Source organism: Alnus glutinosa, chromosome 5 (genome assembly GCF_958979055.1).
Source record: "Alnus glutinosa chromosome 5, dhAlnGlut1.1, whole genome shotgun sequence".
In the NCBI taxonomy this organism is placed as follows: Eukaryota; Viridiplantae; Streptophyta; class Magnoliopsida; order Fagales; family Betulaceae; genus Alnus; species Alnus glutinosa.
The window spans coordinates 11,448,293-11,466,915 of NC_084890.1; the positions used below are offsets into that span (position 1 = coordinate 11,448,293).

At 35.4% G+C, this 18,623-nt stretch overlaps 1 protein-coding gene across 4 annotated transcripts; it reads right to left on the reverse strand.

Moving 5' to 3' along the window:
* Window positions 1-5,592: 5,592 nt before the first annotated feature.
* On the reverse strand, window positions 5,593-17,309 carry LOC133869958 (uncharacterized protein YNL011C). 4 transcript variants are annotated; one of them, XM_062307062.1, is made up of 13 exons: window positions 17,037-17,309; window positions 16,824-16,940; window positions 16,502-16,634; window positions 15,614-15,710; window positions 15,016-15,059; window positions 13,226-13,382; window positions 11,750-11,821; window positions 11,152-11,235; window positions 9,899-10,000; window positions 8,057-8,104; window positions 7,478-7,603; window positions 6,463-6,555; window positions 5,593-5,840 (listed from the first exon to the last, which is right to left on the reverse strand). In XM_062307062.1, the coding sequence occupies exons 1-13, from the start codon at window positions 17,224-17,226 to the stop codon at window positions 5,829-5,831; spliced, it is 1,275 nt and encodes a 424-aa protein (XP_062163046.1). In that variant the 5' UTR covers window positions 17,227-17,309; the 3' UTR covers window positions 5,593-5,828. The 4 variants fall into 4 exon arrangements, 3 of the variants coding, with proteins under 3 accessions (XP_062163046.1, XP_062163044.1, XP_062163045.1); XM_062307060.1 differs by having other exon boundaries at window positions 5,593-5,925; XR_009900587.1 differs by lacking the exon at window positions 5,593-5,840 and adding an exon at window positions 5,889-5,925 and having other exon boundaries at window positions 7,461-7,603.
* Between the last annotated feature and the right edge of the window lie 1,314 nt (window positions 17,310-18,623).

An 18,623-nucleotide genomic window follows, 5' to 3' on the forward strand; every position in this document is an offset into this window, starting at 1 on the left:
AGTAAACTCTCTTTAAATATTTTAATTAAGCGCCCAATGGTTTTTTTAACTGTTCTTAAACATCAAACAAAAGTAATAATTTTTATATTTTAAAACATTTCCAGTTAATTAATTTGTGGCAAAAAATATTTCGGTGATCAATGTATAATATATTTTTTTTAATAAAAGGGAGGTAAATAATATGTAAAATAAGACAACATACATAATTCTACAAAGAGTAATTCTAAATACTCAACTTTCATCTCACTAGACAGATGTAGCGTGTCCATCAGCCTTTAGATATTTTTCTTTGGGTTAAATACAATTCACCCCTTCAAAGTTGTTAGCCATTTTCAATTTGACTACTAAGGTTTAAAAATTTGCAATGTACCCCCCAAAGTTTAAAAAAAATTCAATTCAAGCATTTCGTCTGGTTTGATCGTCAAACTAGCTAGACGGAATTTTAACCACTCCAAAACGTCTTTTTACCCTTTTGGAGACACCCAATAGGAAGTTGACACGTGTCCATTAAAAATAAAAAATTATAAAATCTAATAAAAATAAATAAAACAAAAATATTTATTTAAAAAAAATTAAAAAAAAAAAAAAAGAAAAAGAAAAAAGAAAATACTAAGTGGTGGTTGCTGTTTGGGCAACCACCCCCAGCCATTGGGGGTGGCGCGGCCACCCCCAGAGGTGGCCAGGGGTTAGGGGTGGCTTCTGGTTAACCGGCAACCACCCTTAAAGGTGTTTTTTTAAAAAAAAAACAAAAACAAAAACAAAATATTTCTAAAAATTTGTAATTTACCCTCACAAAGTTTTTAAAATTTTGAATTCACCCTTAAAGGGCAAACCGACTTCGTTTTGGAGTGAGGGTAAAACGGACATATTTGCCTAAAAAAAGTCACAAGACACACACATGGTCAAAATTCCGTCTGGTTTGATGGAATGCTTGAATTGAAAATTTTGAAACTTTGGAGAGATACATTGCAAATTTTTAAACTTTGGTAGCCAAATTGAAAATGGCAAACAACTTCGGGCCCGGAGTGAATTGTAATTAATCCTTTTGTCTTTTTTAAATAAAGACTGATACAAAAGTTGGCCCAGTAAAATAAGAGTTGAGTATGTAATATTACTCTTTCACAAAACCTTAATGGTCAATGCAATTTTCACTTCGAGTAAACTTGGCGTGTATAGATTGGCAGGATTTTTTATTTTTAGAAAATTGTTGAATTAGTTCGAGTAAACTTTGGCGTGTATAGATTGGCAGGATTTTTTATTTTTAGAAAATTGTTGAATTAGTCTCTATGGCTTAACACTATAACAAATAAGCTTAAAAATCTCGGTAGAATACCTTTGTAACAAAATGATCCTCTCATACAATTCCAACTATTTTTTCAACAAAACCCTTTGGAATTACAATTTTACCATCAAATAATTTTATTTTTTTATTTTTTAAAAAAAAAACCAAAAAAAAGAAAAAGGAAAACAAAAATGGAACTTTGTTTAGTCCACCACCCCCATCGCTCTTGGATGTAATTTGACCATTCCTCCCGATTGATTATGAGGGTGGTCGCACCATCCCTGATTATGTATTCTCGTGGTGGCCAATCACCTTGTCGCTCTTGCATGTGGTTCGGACATTCCCTCTTGGCGGTTATTTAAGCCATCCCTAGCGATCGGTTTTGGAGGTTGCCGAACAACCCCTATCGTCTTTGGAGAGATTGTTTGGCTATCCCTTCTAGTCAATTATGGGGGTAGCCAAACCACTCTCATAGCCCTTTGAAGTGGTTCAGTCATTCCTAACAATCAGTTCTAGGGCTATAAAGGTAGTTTGATCATTCCTAAAGACCAGTTTTGGGGGTTGCCTGCCACCCAAATAGTTGGTCTCTAGAGTTTGCCAAACCACCTCCGATTCTGTGAGTAGTCAACTACCCCCTTTGGTCACTTCCTGATCCAATGTTTTTTTTTTTTCTTTGTTTCTAAGAAATTTTTAGTTGATGGTAATTTTATAATGATTCTGTTGGAAAAATGGTTGAAATTTGTACAGAAGAATCATTTTGTTACATAGACATCCAACAAGGATTTATAAGTACATTGTGAAACCATATAAATTTATTCTTTACAATGTCAAACCACAATGACAAATTTCATAATTTTCCTTCTTTTTTTATTTTTTATTTTTATTTTTGATAAGTAAGAATGGGACAATGAACTACTATTTTAATGCATAGTTATTTGATTCAGTAGCTCCATCAAGGAACAAAGTAAACAAACTAGCCGTTCACATTTCAAATTTTATAGTTTGCATTAAAATGTCACATCCATTTTACACTGGTTGACATAACATTTTTTTTTTTCAAAAAATTTCTTTTTATAAATATTTTTAGTTTTCAATTTTTTATTTTTTATTTTTAATAAGCCATAATGATACGTGTCAATTTTTTAAAGGTATTGGCGTGAACTTCCGTCAAGTTATGGGCGGAGGTACTATCTTCATTTTTAGTCATAAGCGAAGTACTATCTATGATACAAATTGAAACATATGTAAAAAAACAAAAAAGAGTTGTTAAAATAGGAGGGGTCAAATGTATTTAACCTTAATTATTATCTTTAGTAAATCTGGAAGGCATATTTACCGCCATAACTTCCAAATTAAACACAGCAAATTATATTGTAGAAAATAATAAGCAATCTCTTTCTTCATTGATAATTCCTCCTCTAAATATATAGAAGAACAAGACGGTCGGTTACATAGAAGAAAGAAATAGGAATTCAATTAAGACTCTAAATTATCTAAGTGGGCAACTAGGACTCTAACTCTATCAAGAATTTGAGGAGTTGCAAGTGCAGTGCTTTCGGGAGGCGGTGGCCTGACGACTGCGACTAGCAGTAGGAGCGACACAAAGATTCTGTTCTCTTCACGCCACTGCTTGGTGGTGGACTAGCATAGAGAAGGCTGGTAAGTGTGAGGCGGTTTGATGATGGTGTTTGACTTGGGTGGCAACAACACTTATATTGGATTGTGGCAGAGAGAATGTCATGGGTGGAAGGCTGTTCGGTGGTGGGTTGTGACTTGGGTATTGGCTTATACAATTTGGTGGGATGGGTATGCAATTTGGGTTGTTGTCAAAGTTGGCAAAACGGGTTACCATGTCGGGTTCGGGCCAACCCGATTGACCCGTCAGCCCGTTTAAGACAACCCGAACCCAACACGATTAGCTAAATGAGTTGAGGCACGAAACCCATACATGACATGTTTATAAGGATTATAAACGGGTTAATCCGTTTGACCCGTTCATAAACGTGTCATAAACAAGTCAATCCGTTTATAACCCAAACTCGTTTAGCCTAAACTCAAACCCTATAATTTTGTGTCATGTTCGTGTCAGATTCACGAGTCAAAAATTGACAACCCTAGTTGTTGTGCCAATGGGATGGTTGAACAAAAGTGTAGTTTTCCTTGGGTATTGGTTGACGCAATTCGGTGGGATGGGTAATGATGTGATGGTGAGTTGGGGTGGAGGTTTCTGTGTGGGTTTGAATCTTGGGCTTTCGGTGGGTAAAACTGACGGTTTTGGGGTGGTGTGAGTGGCGATTAGTTTGCTAAAATGCTGTCAAATGGTGCAATAATGGAACTCTATCTGAAACACTCCCTCATCTGCTTGATGAATTGATCCTTCCACGCGAGGAACTCTGACCACTTCTCTTATAGTAGAGCTGTTGCTCTGCAACGCAAGGAAATTTGACAGACACGCTGCGCTTATGGAAATTTGACAGACATGCTGCGCTTATGGTGATGGATAACCTCGATATGATACCACTTGATTTGAAACAACTAGTAACCAAACATAGGAAAAGATATGTGGTTACTTTGAAAGAGCCACGACCTTTAATAGCTACTTAGAGGAAGCCGTGACCTCCAAAACACAATATATTGTATTGTAGAAATTAATAATCAACATCTTTCATTAATAGTTTCTCCTTTAAATAGAATAACAAGACTGCCAATTACATAGAAGAAAGAAGTAGGAATTCAACTAGGACTCTAAATTATCTAAGATTATTCAAATGGCCGATTAGGACCTGACTCGTGGACTCTTAACTCTATTAAGAATCAGACTCAACCTTGGAGTTGGAGATCTAACTCCTAATTAATTGGGAGATATATATAAAAATATACTCCTTATCATACTCTAACACTACACACTCTGGAATCCGTTCTCCAGATGGCTTGTAGGGATGACTAGCTTCAGATGTAACGTGTGATTGTGCATAATATAATATTATAGGCATTGTCCATGAGACCACCCTCACAGCCTTGATCTTCACTTGTGCCATAGTCGACTATATATTGCTATGAAAGTAAAATCGACATCCCAGTTCAGCATAGTTAATAATACCCAGCAACATCTTATATTTTTGTGGTACACATACTAGAATTGGGTCACAACTCTTGTCCTCCACATGAATCTCTTTGCCTTCTGTGTATTCTACATAGGCGCATCCATCACAGGGTACGGTGTAACGATCCACCCCTAATGACACAATATTGTCCACTTTTGGCTCCCCCAAACTAGACTTCCCAGGAGGTCACTCATTCTGGGATTGCTCTCGCAGAAGCACGCTTAACTGCAGAGTTCTGATAGGTTCATGACCATCACGGCTTTAAAACGCGTTGTGTCATAAATGGTACATTCATACATATAATCACATCCTCATTCCCAGAAGATGTGGGATGTCACAATCACCCCCTCTTTGGACCTAGCGTCCCCGCTGGCGTCCCTCATTGGGCTTGTGCACGCTCCCACCATCTCAGGCTGAGCAATGGCTCTAATACTATTTGCAACGATCCACCTCCAATGACACAATATTGTCCGCTTTTGACTCCCCCAAACCAGACTTCCCAAGAGGTCACCCATCCTGGGATTGCTCTCGCAGAAGCACGCTTAACTGCGGAGTTCTGATAGGTTAATGACCATCACGGCTTTAAAACGCGTTATATCATAAAGGGTGCATTTATACATATAATCACATCCTCATTCCCAAACGATGTGAGATGTCACATACGGACATTCTATATTTTTCACACCGATTGACATGTCGTGTTTTAAATAACCTCATCAACCAGCATAAAATAAGTGTGATAAATAAATGTGATTATTAGCATTACTCTAATTTTATCTTTATGTATCTCATACATTATTGGAAGTTTCATATAGTGGGCACAACCACGATTGAGAAGCCTCTTGGCCACAAAATTTCCACAGCATCAATTGGTTTCCTTTGAAGTACTAAAGCCATTGAACGCACTGGATTTTGGTTATAAATAGAAGGAAAAAAAAAGTACCCATGCCTCCGCAAACTACCACCGCATTATCAATGTCCTCTGCAAACTACCTATTGTTTTAATGTCTCCTAAACAATCAATGTTCCCATTGACAAAAATATCATTCATAAAATTAAAAAAATCTTAAAATTATATTAAAAAAAATAAAAAAAAAATTATTAAAATAGATTGAGCTGCCAGTATTTTTTACATAATATTCCCGGAATATCCTTGGATTGAAGATCTTATGCCAACCAAAACATGAAGTGAGGCAAACTCACATGTAATCAGAAAATCATTTCAAATTAACAATTAGAATAGTAATTGCAGCACATTCATGGTAAGTAAGTAGATCGAATATGATACAACGATGGACTGAGAAAAAGATTGAATTTCTGTAAGTTTTACCTCAGGAACAATGGACCTACAAGAAGAAAGGCTTCAATATATACATCAACGCCGATTACTCTTGCCCCTGAACATTATTTGAATGGTCAATTGAGCTCAGTAACATTTGCGCTTAAGTGTTTGCCTATCACATCGGTCAGAGCTTGTATTAGGGACTTCGGGTCAAATATTACACCCACTAGTGGATCATGTATAGAATCAACAATTATCTGCAAAAGTCAATTTGTTTTAGAAGAATCTAGGTTCACAAATAAAGCAGATTGCCATCATCAAGTCAAGTAACCATATCCAAATGATAAAACATAGTGTTCTCTGCTTAAGGCTACTAATACTTATTGAGGCAATACTAAAATTCTTCTGAATACAGAGCACCTAAAAATAATAACACCATAAGAAATCCTGCCCGGCTGCCTTTCAAGTTCGAGCTGTTAAATTTCAACCTCATCAGGCAATTCTTCTGGCACCAGAAATATTTAAAACTAGCATTTTGATCAGAGGTGCCAAATTAGCCTCACTGGGGAACTTCAGCAATCCAGAGCTAGTTTAAAGAAAAATTTCAGGAACATGCCCTCACCATAGTAACTCCGAATAAAGCATTAACGTCTTATCCTGGGATTTTCAAATGAGTAATGCTTGATTTTAAAATGGAATATGGAACTTCATAAATGTTATTTCCCATAAGGACATTTTCTTTAGCACTTTTTTCTAGTATACCAGTCGAAACAAATGGTAAGAGGCCTACATACCACATCAAAGATTCCTTGGGCGGCCAAGGATTGAACATCAACAGGAATTTCACCATCTTTGGGGACCAAAAGTGTATTAATGTACTGGCTTGGCTGCACAGAAACATAAACTTCAAATAAACGACATGTTTGCTCTAATTCTCAACATTTCCTTCTTTCAAGATAACCAAGGAATGTTTTTTTCTTTAACTATACAGTACAGGCCTTATCATAAACATAAATTTCAAAAAGCCCAATGCTGCTGCAAAGGGTGAGTCGATACTTCTATAATGAAAAATCACTATTCAGCAATTGGGAGAGTGGAGGGGTTTGGGAATGGGAAGAAACCATTCAGCAGACCTACGGATCACCAATCTGGGGGAGCAGAGGTCATCAATTCACGTTGAAGGTGGTAAAAAGGAGAGAAAGAATGCCAACAAGGACATGGCAGAGACACTGACATCTCTCAGAGGAGGTTAGACTCTGTCCAGGTGAGTGCACCTCAATTCTCAGAAACCCCAACTAAAAGCTAAAATCACCTTTTGGCATGCAGTATAGAGAAGAAGGTTGCAGTTTAGGCAAGTCTGATGGAGTCTAAAGAGAGGTTAGATAATTATGCTCACCAGCCCCTGGGCTTGGGTCAGGTGTAAAGGTTGGGGGACAGGTTGGTTAGGTGTTAGGCTTAGAGATAGAGACAGAGAGAAAGAGTGCATAGAGTGTAGTGAAAAGTTTGTAAGTTACATGTCTAAACCCACTGTTTATGGCATTCATTTTAGAGGGCAACTTTTAACTAACTTCTAAAACAAGCATCACCATATTCATCAAGCTGCTGATCTTGCTATTGAAGGTGAAACCCATTATATACCATGTCCTAATTATAAATTAAATTTGCTTTCTTATGACATAATCACAAGTTCATAGAATGCAAGATGCCTCTGATTATTAAATTTAAACAGAACACTAGATTATCACGCTACACCACACCAAGTCACTCAGCAAAATGCACTTCAAAGAATTACCGTATCTACTCACGTACAAGGTTTTTTAGACAATTCTGAGGATCTCCATATGTTCGATTCAGAGCATTTGTAATTGCAGTTACGAAGCAAGATGCTGAGAAATCACTGGTTTCTCGATCATTTGTACCATTTAACAAAAGTACCTGATATCAAAATGAATTAAATAAGTACAACACATGCTGAACCCTGCAAAATATAGAATGTAGGCATCTATGTCTAAAATATTATATATATATATCCAAGCAAGAGATAGTAAATTCAAACAACCTGACCATTCTAAAGGTGTAACTTTTCAAGAAAAGCACTAGCCACATCTGCGTTATCATTATAAAAGAAATAGTAAAGTTGCAATTGGAGCTTTTTAAAATCACTTATAAAACCCAATCTTACCTAGTAAGGAACCAATGTGGAACTTAGCACCCATAAACTCTTTTATAATCAACCTACTTTGTGGGTTATTCATCTTCCTAATATAGGACTGGGGTGTTACAAAAAGGCATTGACATGTTCCATGCATATGAATGAGCAATAAACCATATAACTTGTACTAGATAGTCACATGTATCAAATAACTTGATAGCGTGATGGAAAGATACCTTGCGGCAGGACCTTGAAGAAATAATCTCCCCAATGCCTAGTAATACCTAGAAATGGTGCATGATCAATGAGAAAATATAAAAAGATATGTTTGTGATGCTGCTTAACAAAAATCACAAATTAACTGCTGCTAACAAGCTGGACGCGAGAAAGAAAAACTTTATTGAATGAACTTCAAGATTTGGACAAGTTCATAAATCAGATTCAAGAGACAGAATTGGTAAACAAGCTAGTGTACTTATTTCAATGTGTTGTTCCACTTGGGCCAAAAAAAAAAAGGAAATGTTTCAAAAATCTTCAAAGAAAAGTTCTAAAGTCTATAAATATGTCTTCTCTCTCTTCTTCTCCAACTTGCTATGATAGAATATATGAATAAAAATAAAACAACTCGAAACAACCCGCTGACCTGACATATACGACACCAGTTTTCAACATTCCAATGAGCCGGTGTGGTTCCAGGCATTGAGAAACCGACACTCGTTGGGTCGATCATCAATGTTGTGGTATGTAGTCTGATGAAACCAACCCAGTCAATATTCATTAAAAACTAAATTTCAAAACTCATTTAACTATTTTACCTACCCCAGACTTCCCACTTTTCCTTCTCATCACTCGATGTAGATCCTAGATCTCTCTTTGGTTTCCTCTGTAAGTTAGTGTTAAGGTTTGGAGTTGGGTTTGGGAGGTTGGAGAGAAATGGGGAAACGGAGAAGACCATGGTAGCATTGCTAGTATTGTTTGGTGCCAATCGGGTGAGGTTGGGTGCAGTGGACCAATGTCACAAGGAGACCTGCCATGGTTGGATCTATTGCTGCGACTATTTAGTATGCTTTCATATCTTCTTTTTTCTTCTAAATTGCTTGCTTGTCTGCTGTTCTAGGTCGATAGACTTCGTTTAGATCTTCAATTTTCTTCTAAAATTTATAAGTTGCTATAATATTCTGGGTCAATAGGCTTTGTTTGTTTCTGGTCCTGGTGTTTTAGGTGATGGAAGTATCATTAAGTATTATTTGATAATGTTTTTGAGAGAGCATGTGGTAGTGATGCATATTTGGGAATTTGGGGCTGGCATGATTCGGATTAGTGGGTAATTCCCAATGATTGGGTGCTAATATGAAACGATCATGATGGGCAATTCTTGGGTTTATGGGGTGTGGGTGTCAGGTGACTTTGATTTGAGTTGTCAGGGATGATGCTTAAGAATTTTCAGGGCCATGGGATGGGGTTCTAGACCAGATGACGTTTGGCAAGATGGGCCACAAACAAGTGGAAACAGATTCTAAAGTAACCCAAAGTAGGCCAAACATGCCAAAATGTAAGGACCCAAAGGGCCGAACTAGAAGGTTCATAAAACCTAAATTGGGCAAGACGGCCATTGACATAATGGGCCCAAACGAATCAAGCAAAACCCAAAACCCGACCCAACCAACTACTTGAATCGCGCTACTCCAACAGCAGTTGATGAGGCGCGGTTCCAACCACCAATCAGTGCAGTTTGGTGGCCAATTTTCAATGGCTGACTGTCGGATCAGTTGTTGGAATCCGGCGAAGTCCGACCGATCAGGTTAGTGGACACCCACATCAGTATTAATGTTGTGTTTAACGAGATGACTATAGACAAATTAGCCTTCCGCAAAGTAAAGAGGTATCTCATAGCGAAAGCAATACAGTCCATAAGGCCATCCACATTGCTTTATCTTGGCATAAGCTAGCAAATGGTAATAAAGCAGTCCAAAGTGTTAATCATTATTATCTTTTCATAATTTATCTCACATATGGCAGTAACATCATCAGAATGCCATAGCGTAAGCAAAATGCTAGCAAATGGTCAAGAGTGTTACCAATGATGGACAACTGGAAGTGAAGAGAGATCCCATAGCATAAACAATACAGTCCACACTACTCAACTGCTCCAGGACAGCTGGGTTTGCTGTGGGGAAGACCTAGTCAATAAAAGAAGTGAATTATCAAATGGTCAAGATATCAGGAATTAGTGCACATATTAAAACCAATTTTTACATTTCATACAGAATAAAAGAAGTCCCTAACGATACTCTAACAATGTGAATATGTCCCATGTGTACTGATGAATAAAAGTAAAGCAAGGATTCTATTTTGGTCTGGATTAAAGCATTAAACCAAAATTTGTAATGCCAAAAGAAAAAGAATCCAAAATATCATAATTAAACCTAGAATTTATATAACTTTAATTGTTATATTAAAACCACAACTTGAATGGTCAATTTTACTTAAATATTTTTTTTTCCTGTTTATCAATCTTAAATAGTCAATGAATAACATCAGAAAGGTCTAAGATCTTTCCAGACTCTTCCATATCACTCCATCCAACATAAGACCGGTCAATTTTACTTAAATATTTTTTTTTCTGGCTATCAATCTTAAATAGTCAATGACTAACATCAGAAAGGTCTAAGATCTTTCCAGACTCTTCCATATCACTCCATCCAACATAAGACAAGTGGATAAAATGTTCCATATCATACTAAATAGTATTGAGCTTCACAACTTGAAAGAAATACAGTTATACTTGGTACTGATTGCTTAGCCATTGTAATCACCAGAGTGCCAAGAATTGATATATGAATAGAGATAAATCAAAAATATAATAAAAGATTGATAAAAGAGTGGTATTAGTTCCATAGGACTGACAAATTTGGGGAAGCAGAATCCTGACACCACTACATGTTTTTGGTGTCAAAAAAGAAAAAAAAAATGACTAAATATAACTGCCTAAATTCCTTATAACAGGCATGTTTCAGGCAATTGGCAAAGGGATGAATCATATAACGTACTTTTTTCTATCCATTCCTTTTTCTTTCCTTTTTTTTATAGTATTTTAATGCAGGACACAAATGAATAAGTTTTTTTAGGAAAATACAACTACACACATTAATATGGGACTGTAGCCATGACCTCACCCTCCACCCCCTGTTTGTAGGAGGAAGGATATTGCCATTTGATCCAAACACCATTAGACCTATACGGAATTTGAATAATAAGATACAAGATTGAGTTCTTGCGACAAAACCAACTCTAATAGTAGATTAGGCACAACAAAGAAACCTAGGATCACCTCATGCAGCAAATTACTGCCCTCACTTGAGATGTAGAACACCCTCTTTATTCTTGAAGGAAGCGCTGGAACTGAAGATCTTCCCTATAATGAGAATTAGGCAGTTGAATAAATAAGAAACTTTGTGAAAAATAATTAACAGAAAATGAAAATCCCCATGTACTATAACTAAACCTGAAAATTATCAACACAGTGCCTAAACTCAATCAATATCATAATTCTTTAGAACTCTTCCTTAGTCCCAACACCTTTTTTTTTTTTGGTCCCTTTAGATAAGCAACATTCATCAAAAGATACCAAGGAAACACCACCTAAGTATAGAGTTATACAAGAGAGGAGAACTATCACCACTAGTAACACCACCCTGACCATTACCACTGCAAATGACACAAATACACAGCACACCAATATCACCACCACTAACACCACTCTCTTCACTGCCATTGCAATTGTTCCCATCAACATAAGTTTTTAACCACTGACCAAATGATTTTGATAACCCTTGTCTGGAAAATCCTCCATGGATGAATCATACTATTAACATAATTCAACAATAATATAAAATTCAGCTTCCTATGATGAAATAATAGGAGCATACCTTATTTATAGGTTCCATGGATCCATAAGTTGGATGAGAAATTTCATTCTGACCTCGAATTATAGTCCCATCCTGACAGCAAATTGAACGCGAGAGAATTAGCAGAAGAAATTATAATGCAAAAACTGGGATATTGCTTATCTAAAACCAGAACATCATTTCTGCAAACTAGAGTTGCATCATTAGTTCAGTTAACTGAGCTAAAATACCACAATGAAAAAGTGAATCATTTCCATAACAGCTATTGATTGCTAAGTAAAAATGTTCCACAAGTTACACATAAAATTTAGGGGAAAAAATTGAAACTCAAAGACAATTAAGTAACTGATAAAATACCACTTATTCTAAAAACTTAATTAAACTCATAAAATTGTGCCTTAATCACTTGATTTAATACTCTAATACTCTTTTTCACGCGTAGACCCAAATTTCCATTCCACAAGTGGGGCACAACGTGTGAAATTTTTTAAGGTAAAACAAGATCAAGGTTCAACTCATGACCACTTACTCCGATACCATGATAAAATATCATTTATTCTAAAAGCTTAAATTGATAGAAAATTGTGAATTAAATCACTTAATCGATATTCTAATAACAACACAAGGCAATAACTTGTAAATGATCCATGGATTCAAATACATTAACAAGATCATGACAATTCATATCCTCTAAATAAATCAGTATTTCCAAGGTAAGAGGGAAATAATCAGAATATCGAGAAAAAAAAAAAAAAAAAAAAAAAAAAAAAAAAAAAAAAAAAAAGAAGAAGAAAGAAAGAAAGAAAGAAAAGAAAAGAAAAAAAAAGCTTTATCTTTATATATTGGAAACAAAGTATTAGGTCTACTGCAAGAATCGCTAATTTGTCTTAATTTATAAAATAGCAGCTTCAAGAATGTTTTTATCATTTGCCATAACTCTAGAGAGTCTAATCCCAATATGATTGGGAAATTATGATCAACCTTAGTTACCCAGACTTAAGATATCCTCAAACAATGACTGTATGCTATTTAGGTCCTCTTTTCATAGATTACAAATGCATCAGAAACAAAATTCGGCTAATGAAAAGCACAGCAAATGAAAATGTACCATATATCAATTACACATGCAATACAAACTAAGCAGCACATATTGCGATCCTAGAATGCACATAAAAACAATAAACACTTTTAGAGTAAATCTGAAACATGGAATATAAAACCATTCCTCAAAATAAACAAGAAATGGAATTTTCTCCAAGAACAGAAAAAGAACTTAATTTGCATGACTCTATTACCATGCTTGTGCACCCTTTCTAGGTAAGATATGATGGAGCTAGATACCTACAAAATTTTGTCTTCTATGGATGAACTGACAATAAGTCGTCTTGTATGTACTAGCAGATACACATGGAAATGGTGAACCAATACACAATTACAAAACATAAGCACATATGGCATACCCCTACAAATTAAAATGTGGATCAATAATCATCATACCCATAATTCACATCCTAATGTAAGCCTGTCGTTTGTTGATATCACTGGGAGGACCATACTTTCTGAAGGAATATCTGAAACACGTGAAAACAAAAATATTGCAGCATCTAAAGACTGAAAAAATATGCGTGCTCCTGCAAAGAAGAAATTCCCAATGCTGCAAAAATTAAGAGACTCGGTTAAGTAATGGTAATATCAGAGAAAAAATTGATCAAACATCAGAATTAACTATGATGCAATAATTTTAAACTAGTACAGCCCTTTCTAGAAGCAAGTCCAAGCACTAGCAGTTGAAGCTAGTCGCATTTCTTAATCTTAAAATAGGATTAGCTGATAGCAATTCAGCAGCGAAAACAAAAGATCATTCAATTAAGTGTTTTAGTGATGAATGATCACTATTCACAACCGCACTAACAATCCATACATCAAAATAAATTTCACATCTATTTTCTTTTTGGTTACTGGGGAGGGGGTTAATTTGGTGGTTGAAAAGACTAAGGACAAAGTTTTCCTTCAAACTGGGTTGAAGGAATTTCCTCCAACTCAGTCTATTAAACTGACATGTGTCCATAATGCATGTGTTTCTCACATGCATTTTTTTTTTTAATAAGTACTTTTTTGGCCCTAGGGTGAGGGGGAATGGGAGATTTGAATTAGTGTTTCTCACATGCATTTTTAATTGAGCATGTGATTCTTGCAAGTATTTTTAAAAATGAATGTCAGAATCACACGCATTTTGGACACATGTCAATTTCATATACTGAGATAGAGGAATTGAGAAAAACTTTGTTCAAAAACGAATATTGTTATCTTCCACACCCCCTTCCTTCATGGTCATTACTTGAAAAAATCATGATTCTAATGGAAAATAGGCAAGGATATGGTAAAAAGTCGATGAAGCCAACTTTTTTTTATAAGTAAATCAATCTTATTAAAGTGCAGAGGAGCGCAACCCAAGTACACAGGGAGTATACAAAATAAACGCTCGCTTAGAGAGAGGAAAAGGAACACATGTCCAGAAATTCTACAAAGTTAGCAAAGCGAGAAAAATTGAGCAACCATCCACCCATAGAAAGTCTTGAACAATAAATCTATTCAAGCTATCACCGTTCTCTCACAGTCTTCAAAGTGAAGTTCAAGTTACTTTTAAAAGCTTCCTTTCTAAATAAAGTTACTTAAACCCAGCCTTTAGAGATTAATTAAGGCCATTTCTTAACTCATCTAAGAGCATTCCAATTTAAATTTAAACTGTCTATTTATCCCTTCAAATTGGACTATTATAAAAGGCAACGTCTGAGTTGCTGTTTTGGAGTCCTTTGACAGAGGCCGCTTGGGGTGGGGATCCTGAACTGTTGATCTCCGTCAGCCACATCTTCAAGGAAAAGGTTTAAAGCTTCTGCAAATTTCTTCCCACTTAGATTAGTCATTCATAACTGATGAGTAGAACTAAGTAACCTGCTATAAGTAAGCATTTTGATTCCCAGATCTCGGAATCAATACCTCAAAACTTCTTTGATATAGAAGGATTGAGAACCATCACATGAAACAAAAAGTTTTAATAAATAAATATAAACCACTTGTGACAGGCAGTAAGAAGCCTCTGACATGACAGGGTTCATTTAGGTACGATTTCCAAATTCTGGAAAAAGCAGCATTCCACTTACATTTATTACCCTTTTCCACCATAACAACTCAAGAAGATAGTTATCAAAATTTCACAAAGGAAAAGGCATTACTTATGTGGCACAAAAAATTGGAACAGTTACATCTAACTCAAAGAAATACAGTACCTGCCATTACTGAAACAAAATGATCCATCAGACCGCCGGAGAATCTGTGTTTGAAATTCAGGAAAAATTATGTAAGTTTTCATGCCAAGCATCACATTGAGAAGTTAAAAGAGCAGTCGAAAATGGGAAGAAATAACAACTGACACATGAAAATCATAAAAGCAGTCATGAGGGGGTAAAAAAAGAACTACGCAAGCAAGATTTCAAAAAAAAAAATTATAAGAAGTATTTAAATGAAGGTATGAGTGATTTAACTTGATCCTTAGCATAGATTATCATATTTTGTTAAGTAATTCACTTCCAAATACAACACATCTTCTGTGAATATCCTCTACTTCTCCTATAGTTAAGTAGAAGTATTTAAGTGTACCTATACTACATAATGTGATATAATAAACTATAAGGAAGAAAAAATAAAAACACCAATCAAGTACAATAAACAAGTAACACTAATTGGAAGCAAAAGAAAAGGCCTAAAAAATTGGGCTAGAAAAGGAAATACTCGAGCATGAGCATATGTCTCTTCAACTAAATTGTTTAAAGGTGAATTGGCAACAAATTTCTTTACAGGCAACCAAGCACATGTAGGATTATTCACCTGATTCTGAAAGTAAGCCAAGAAAGCTCGAATTGTCTCCCTGTAGGGTTTTGACACACCATTCCATAGAAAATTTTCTCCTTCCACAATAGTATACCTGTCAAATTCTCAACTCAGCATACCATTACTCAATATACATAAGATTGAGTAACACCTAGCAAGTAAATGAGATAAACTCAGAATACATAATATTAACTAGATGGCACAAGTAAAAAGTAGGCAATGGGCTAACTTTATTGTAAAAATGAAAAGGAAAGTAGTGATATAACTTGTGCACTACCAAAATATACTTTCTTTATAAGTAATAAAGAATATATACTATAAGTTGAAAGTGCACGTCCCACAATCAAAATATTATTAATAAGCAAAGTATATAAAACCAAAAGGTAACGATATTATATGACAGTTGGTAGCTTTCACCAACTTCAACGCTTTACTTTAGAATAAACATGTAAATATATGCACTTTTCAGATAAAAAGTTCACATACATAATGCATTATGTAATATCATACTTCTTTTAATTATTTTCTTAATTAAAAGTGCATCATCTGAACTGCAATGCAATTACATTTATGGTTTCTGAGGAACACTGAGCATCATAAATAGAGAAACATGGGTAAAGAGAATTAGAGGAGACATGAGAAAGAAAGAGAGAGTAATAAGGTACAGTTTAGGAGGGATTCGTCACTAAATGAAGAATGTACAACACAATTATAGTTGTCTTATCGCATTTCAAAGTCCATTTTTACGTTACCAAGTTCTATTGACAAGAAGTACAACGAATTTCTTCATCCAACGCAGTTCAAACATGGAATACTAGAATGCTTAACGCTACATACAAAATGCAACATGTAAATAATAAGCTAATCATCCAGAAGGATTTCTACCATTCTGATTTGGCTTGTTGCGCATCAAGTGGTAAACGGTGACCCAGCAATCTTCGGACAGCAAGCGCCTCAGCAGTACTTTGATCAGACAATCTCAAGCACCTTGACCGTATGTCTCCAACAGCCGGACCACCTACAGCATTACAAAATTAATCAACCTCCACAAATACTAAGAAAAACACATCTTCTGGACCTTTACACAATCCAATTCTTGATATTTTCGATGTTTCTTCTATTATTGAAAAGAATCCAAAATTCATAAAACTAATTTAAAAACAAAACAAAAGAAAGAACTAGGTTTGCAAGTGGCTAGAAGATTTACCAAGGACACGAACAATCTCAGCAGTACTTCCTCCATCATCGGAAACAGGGAGAACATGCGCAACCCGAGTCGTGAAACTCTTAAGCTCTTCCACCACACCGTTAAACGCAGTCCCACCTGCAAATTAGACACGCAAAGATGTTATCACATTCCAATTTCGCCAAACAAGCTCATCGTTGTTATTACTCTATAGAGTCTTCATTGTTGGCGTACCTGAGAAGACGAGCAATGAGGGCTGGTTAGGGTTTGAGTTTGAGGCGCAACGGCAACAATGTTGGTGGGTGGGTGAGGAGCGAAGCGCAGCCATGGGAGGAGGAAGAGAAGGTCTATAGGGGAAAAAATGGGAAAGATGACAGAGTGTTTTACACAAAAGGGAAGAGGGACCCAACAAACTGTCCGCCATATTCCCGCGCCTCCACAGCCCCTAAAATGTTGGGGGAAGCTTCCCCGAGTGACCCACTCCACTCACTCTGCTTTCAAAGTCCTTCAAATGGCAACAAAAACAAAAAATAATTGTTTGTTGATGCCTTTTAAAGGGTGGCTTTATTTTTCAAAAAAAAATAAATAAATAACCTAATATAAATGTGAAAATAATTTTCAGTATTTTGTGATTTGAATTGTGTGTTAATATTTTTATTTTGAAAATAAAAAACAAAAAAAAAATAAGAAAATAATATTATTAAACATGTCTAAAAATGGGTAACTTTGATAATGGTTTTGAAAGTGGCTTTTAGTCTTGGTATGAAAAATATTTTGATGGAATATAAAGGCGATAAATATCCTTTTATGGGTTCATATTTGGTAATGTTTTGTGTTTTAAAAATTATTTTGGATTATATATTGTTTATTAATAGTTTGAAAAAAAAAAAAAAACATATGCCTTTTTTATTTTAAAAATAGAAAAAATAAATTAATAAATAAAAAGTATCTTCTAATTGTTGTAGAGTTCCTAGTTAAGATGCTATCCCAGTGATAACTTTCAAGTAGCAGTATTAAATTTGGACAGAAATTTTTTTCAAATCTGGTCCGAGAAAAGTCTTTGAAAGTACCATACGAGAAGCATGTGTATTTTTTTATGAATACCGTTAAAAAAAAAAAAAACATATGAGAAGCATATATTATTAAAAAAATATGCTATGTTATTTCATCGGCATGTACTTAACAGACTTGGGATTAATGGAGGAGGGTTATGAATAGAAGTCTAACCATATAGCCGTGTGCTAGTGTGTGTGTGTGGAGGAATAGCCCCTCGAAGTGCTAACTATATTTACTAACCTATCTGGACTCATAACAAAAACCAGTTGAATTCCCTAGTGTACACACATCGTAATATATCTAAACAATCCCCACTCAGACTCGTTGAATTCTTGGTCTAGTGAATTGGGTCTTTTAGCATGAGTGGATGATTTGGAACTTTTTCCTCTTTGTTGATCTAATCTTGTATTGAGATTCTCATAACAGGTTGCACGCTGGTTATGATTCTGAATCTTCTTCAGTAGCCTCATTTTTGAAGCAAAAGCTTCCTGTACTTTTTCATGAAAGAACCAAGAAAGTAAGAGGAATACATCAGTTATTGTCCATATGTATTGCTTTCTAACTATCACACTATTCTACTTCAACTTCTTAAAACTAAAATGTTGTATACAAATGCTTAAGATATTGACTTGTGTATGTGGGAGAGAGTGGAAGAGAGAACTTTTGTTGCTTCACAAGAGACGGAGTAAAGTTCAGTACTTTCCACCATAATGCAACTTTCATCAAGCTTCACCATATCAGATGATTGAACTGTAATGTCCTAGA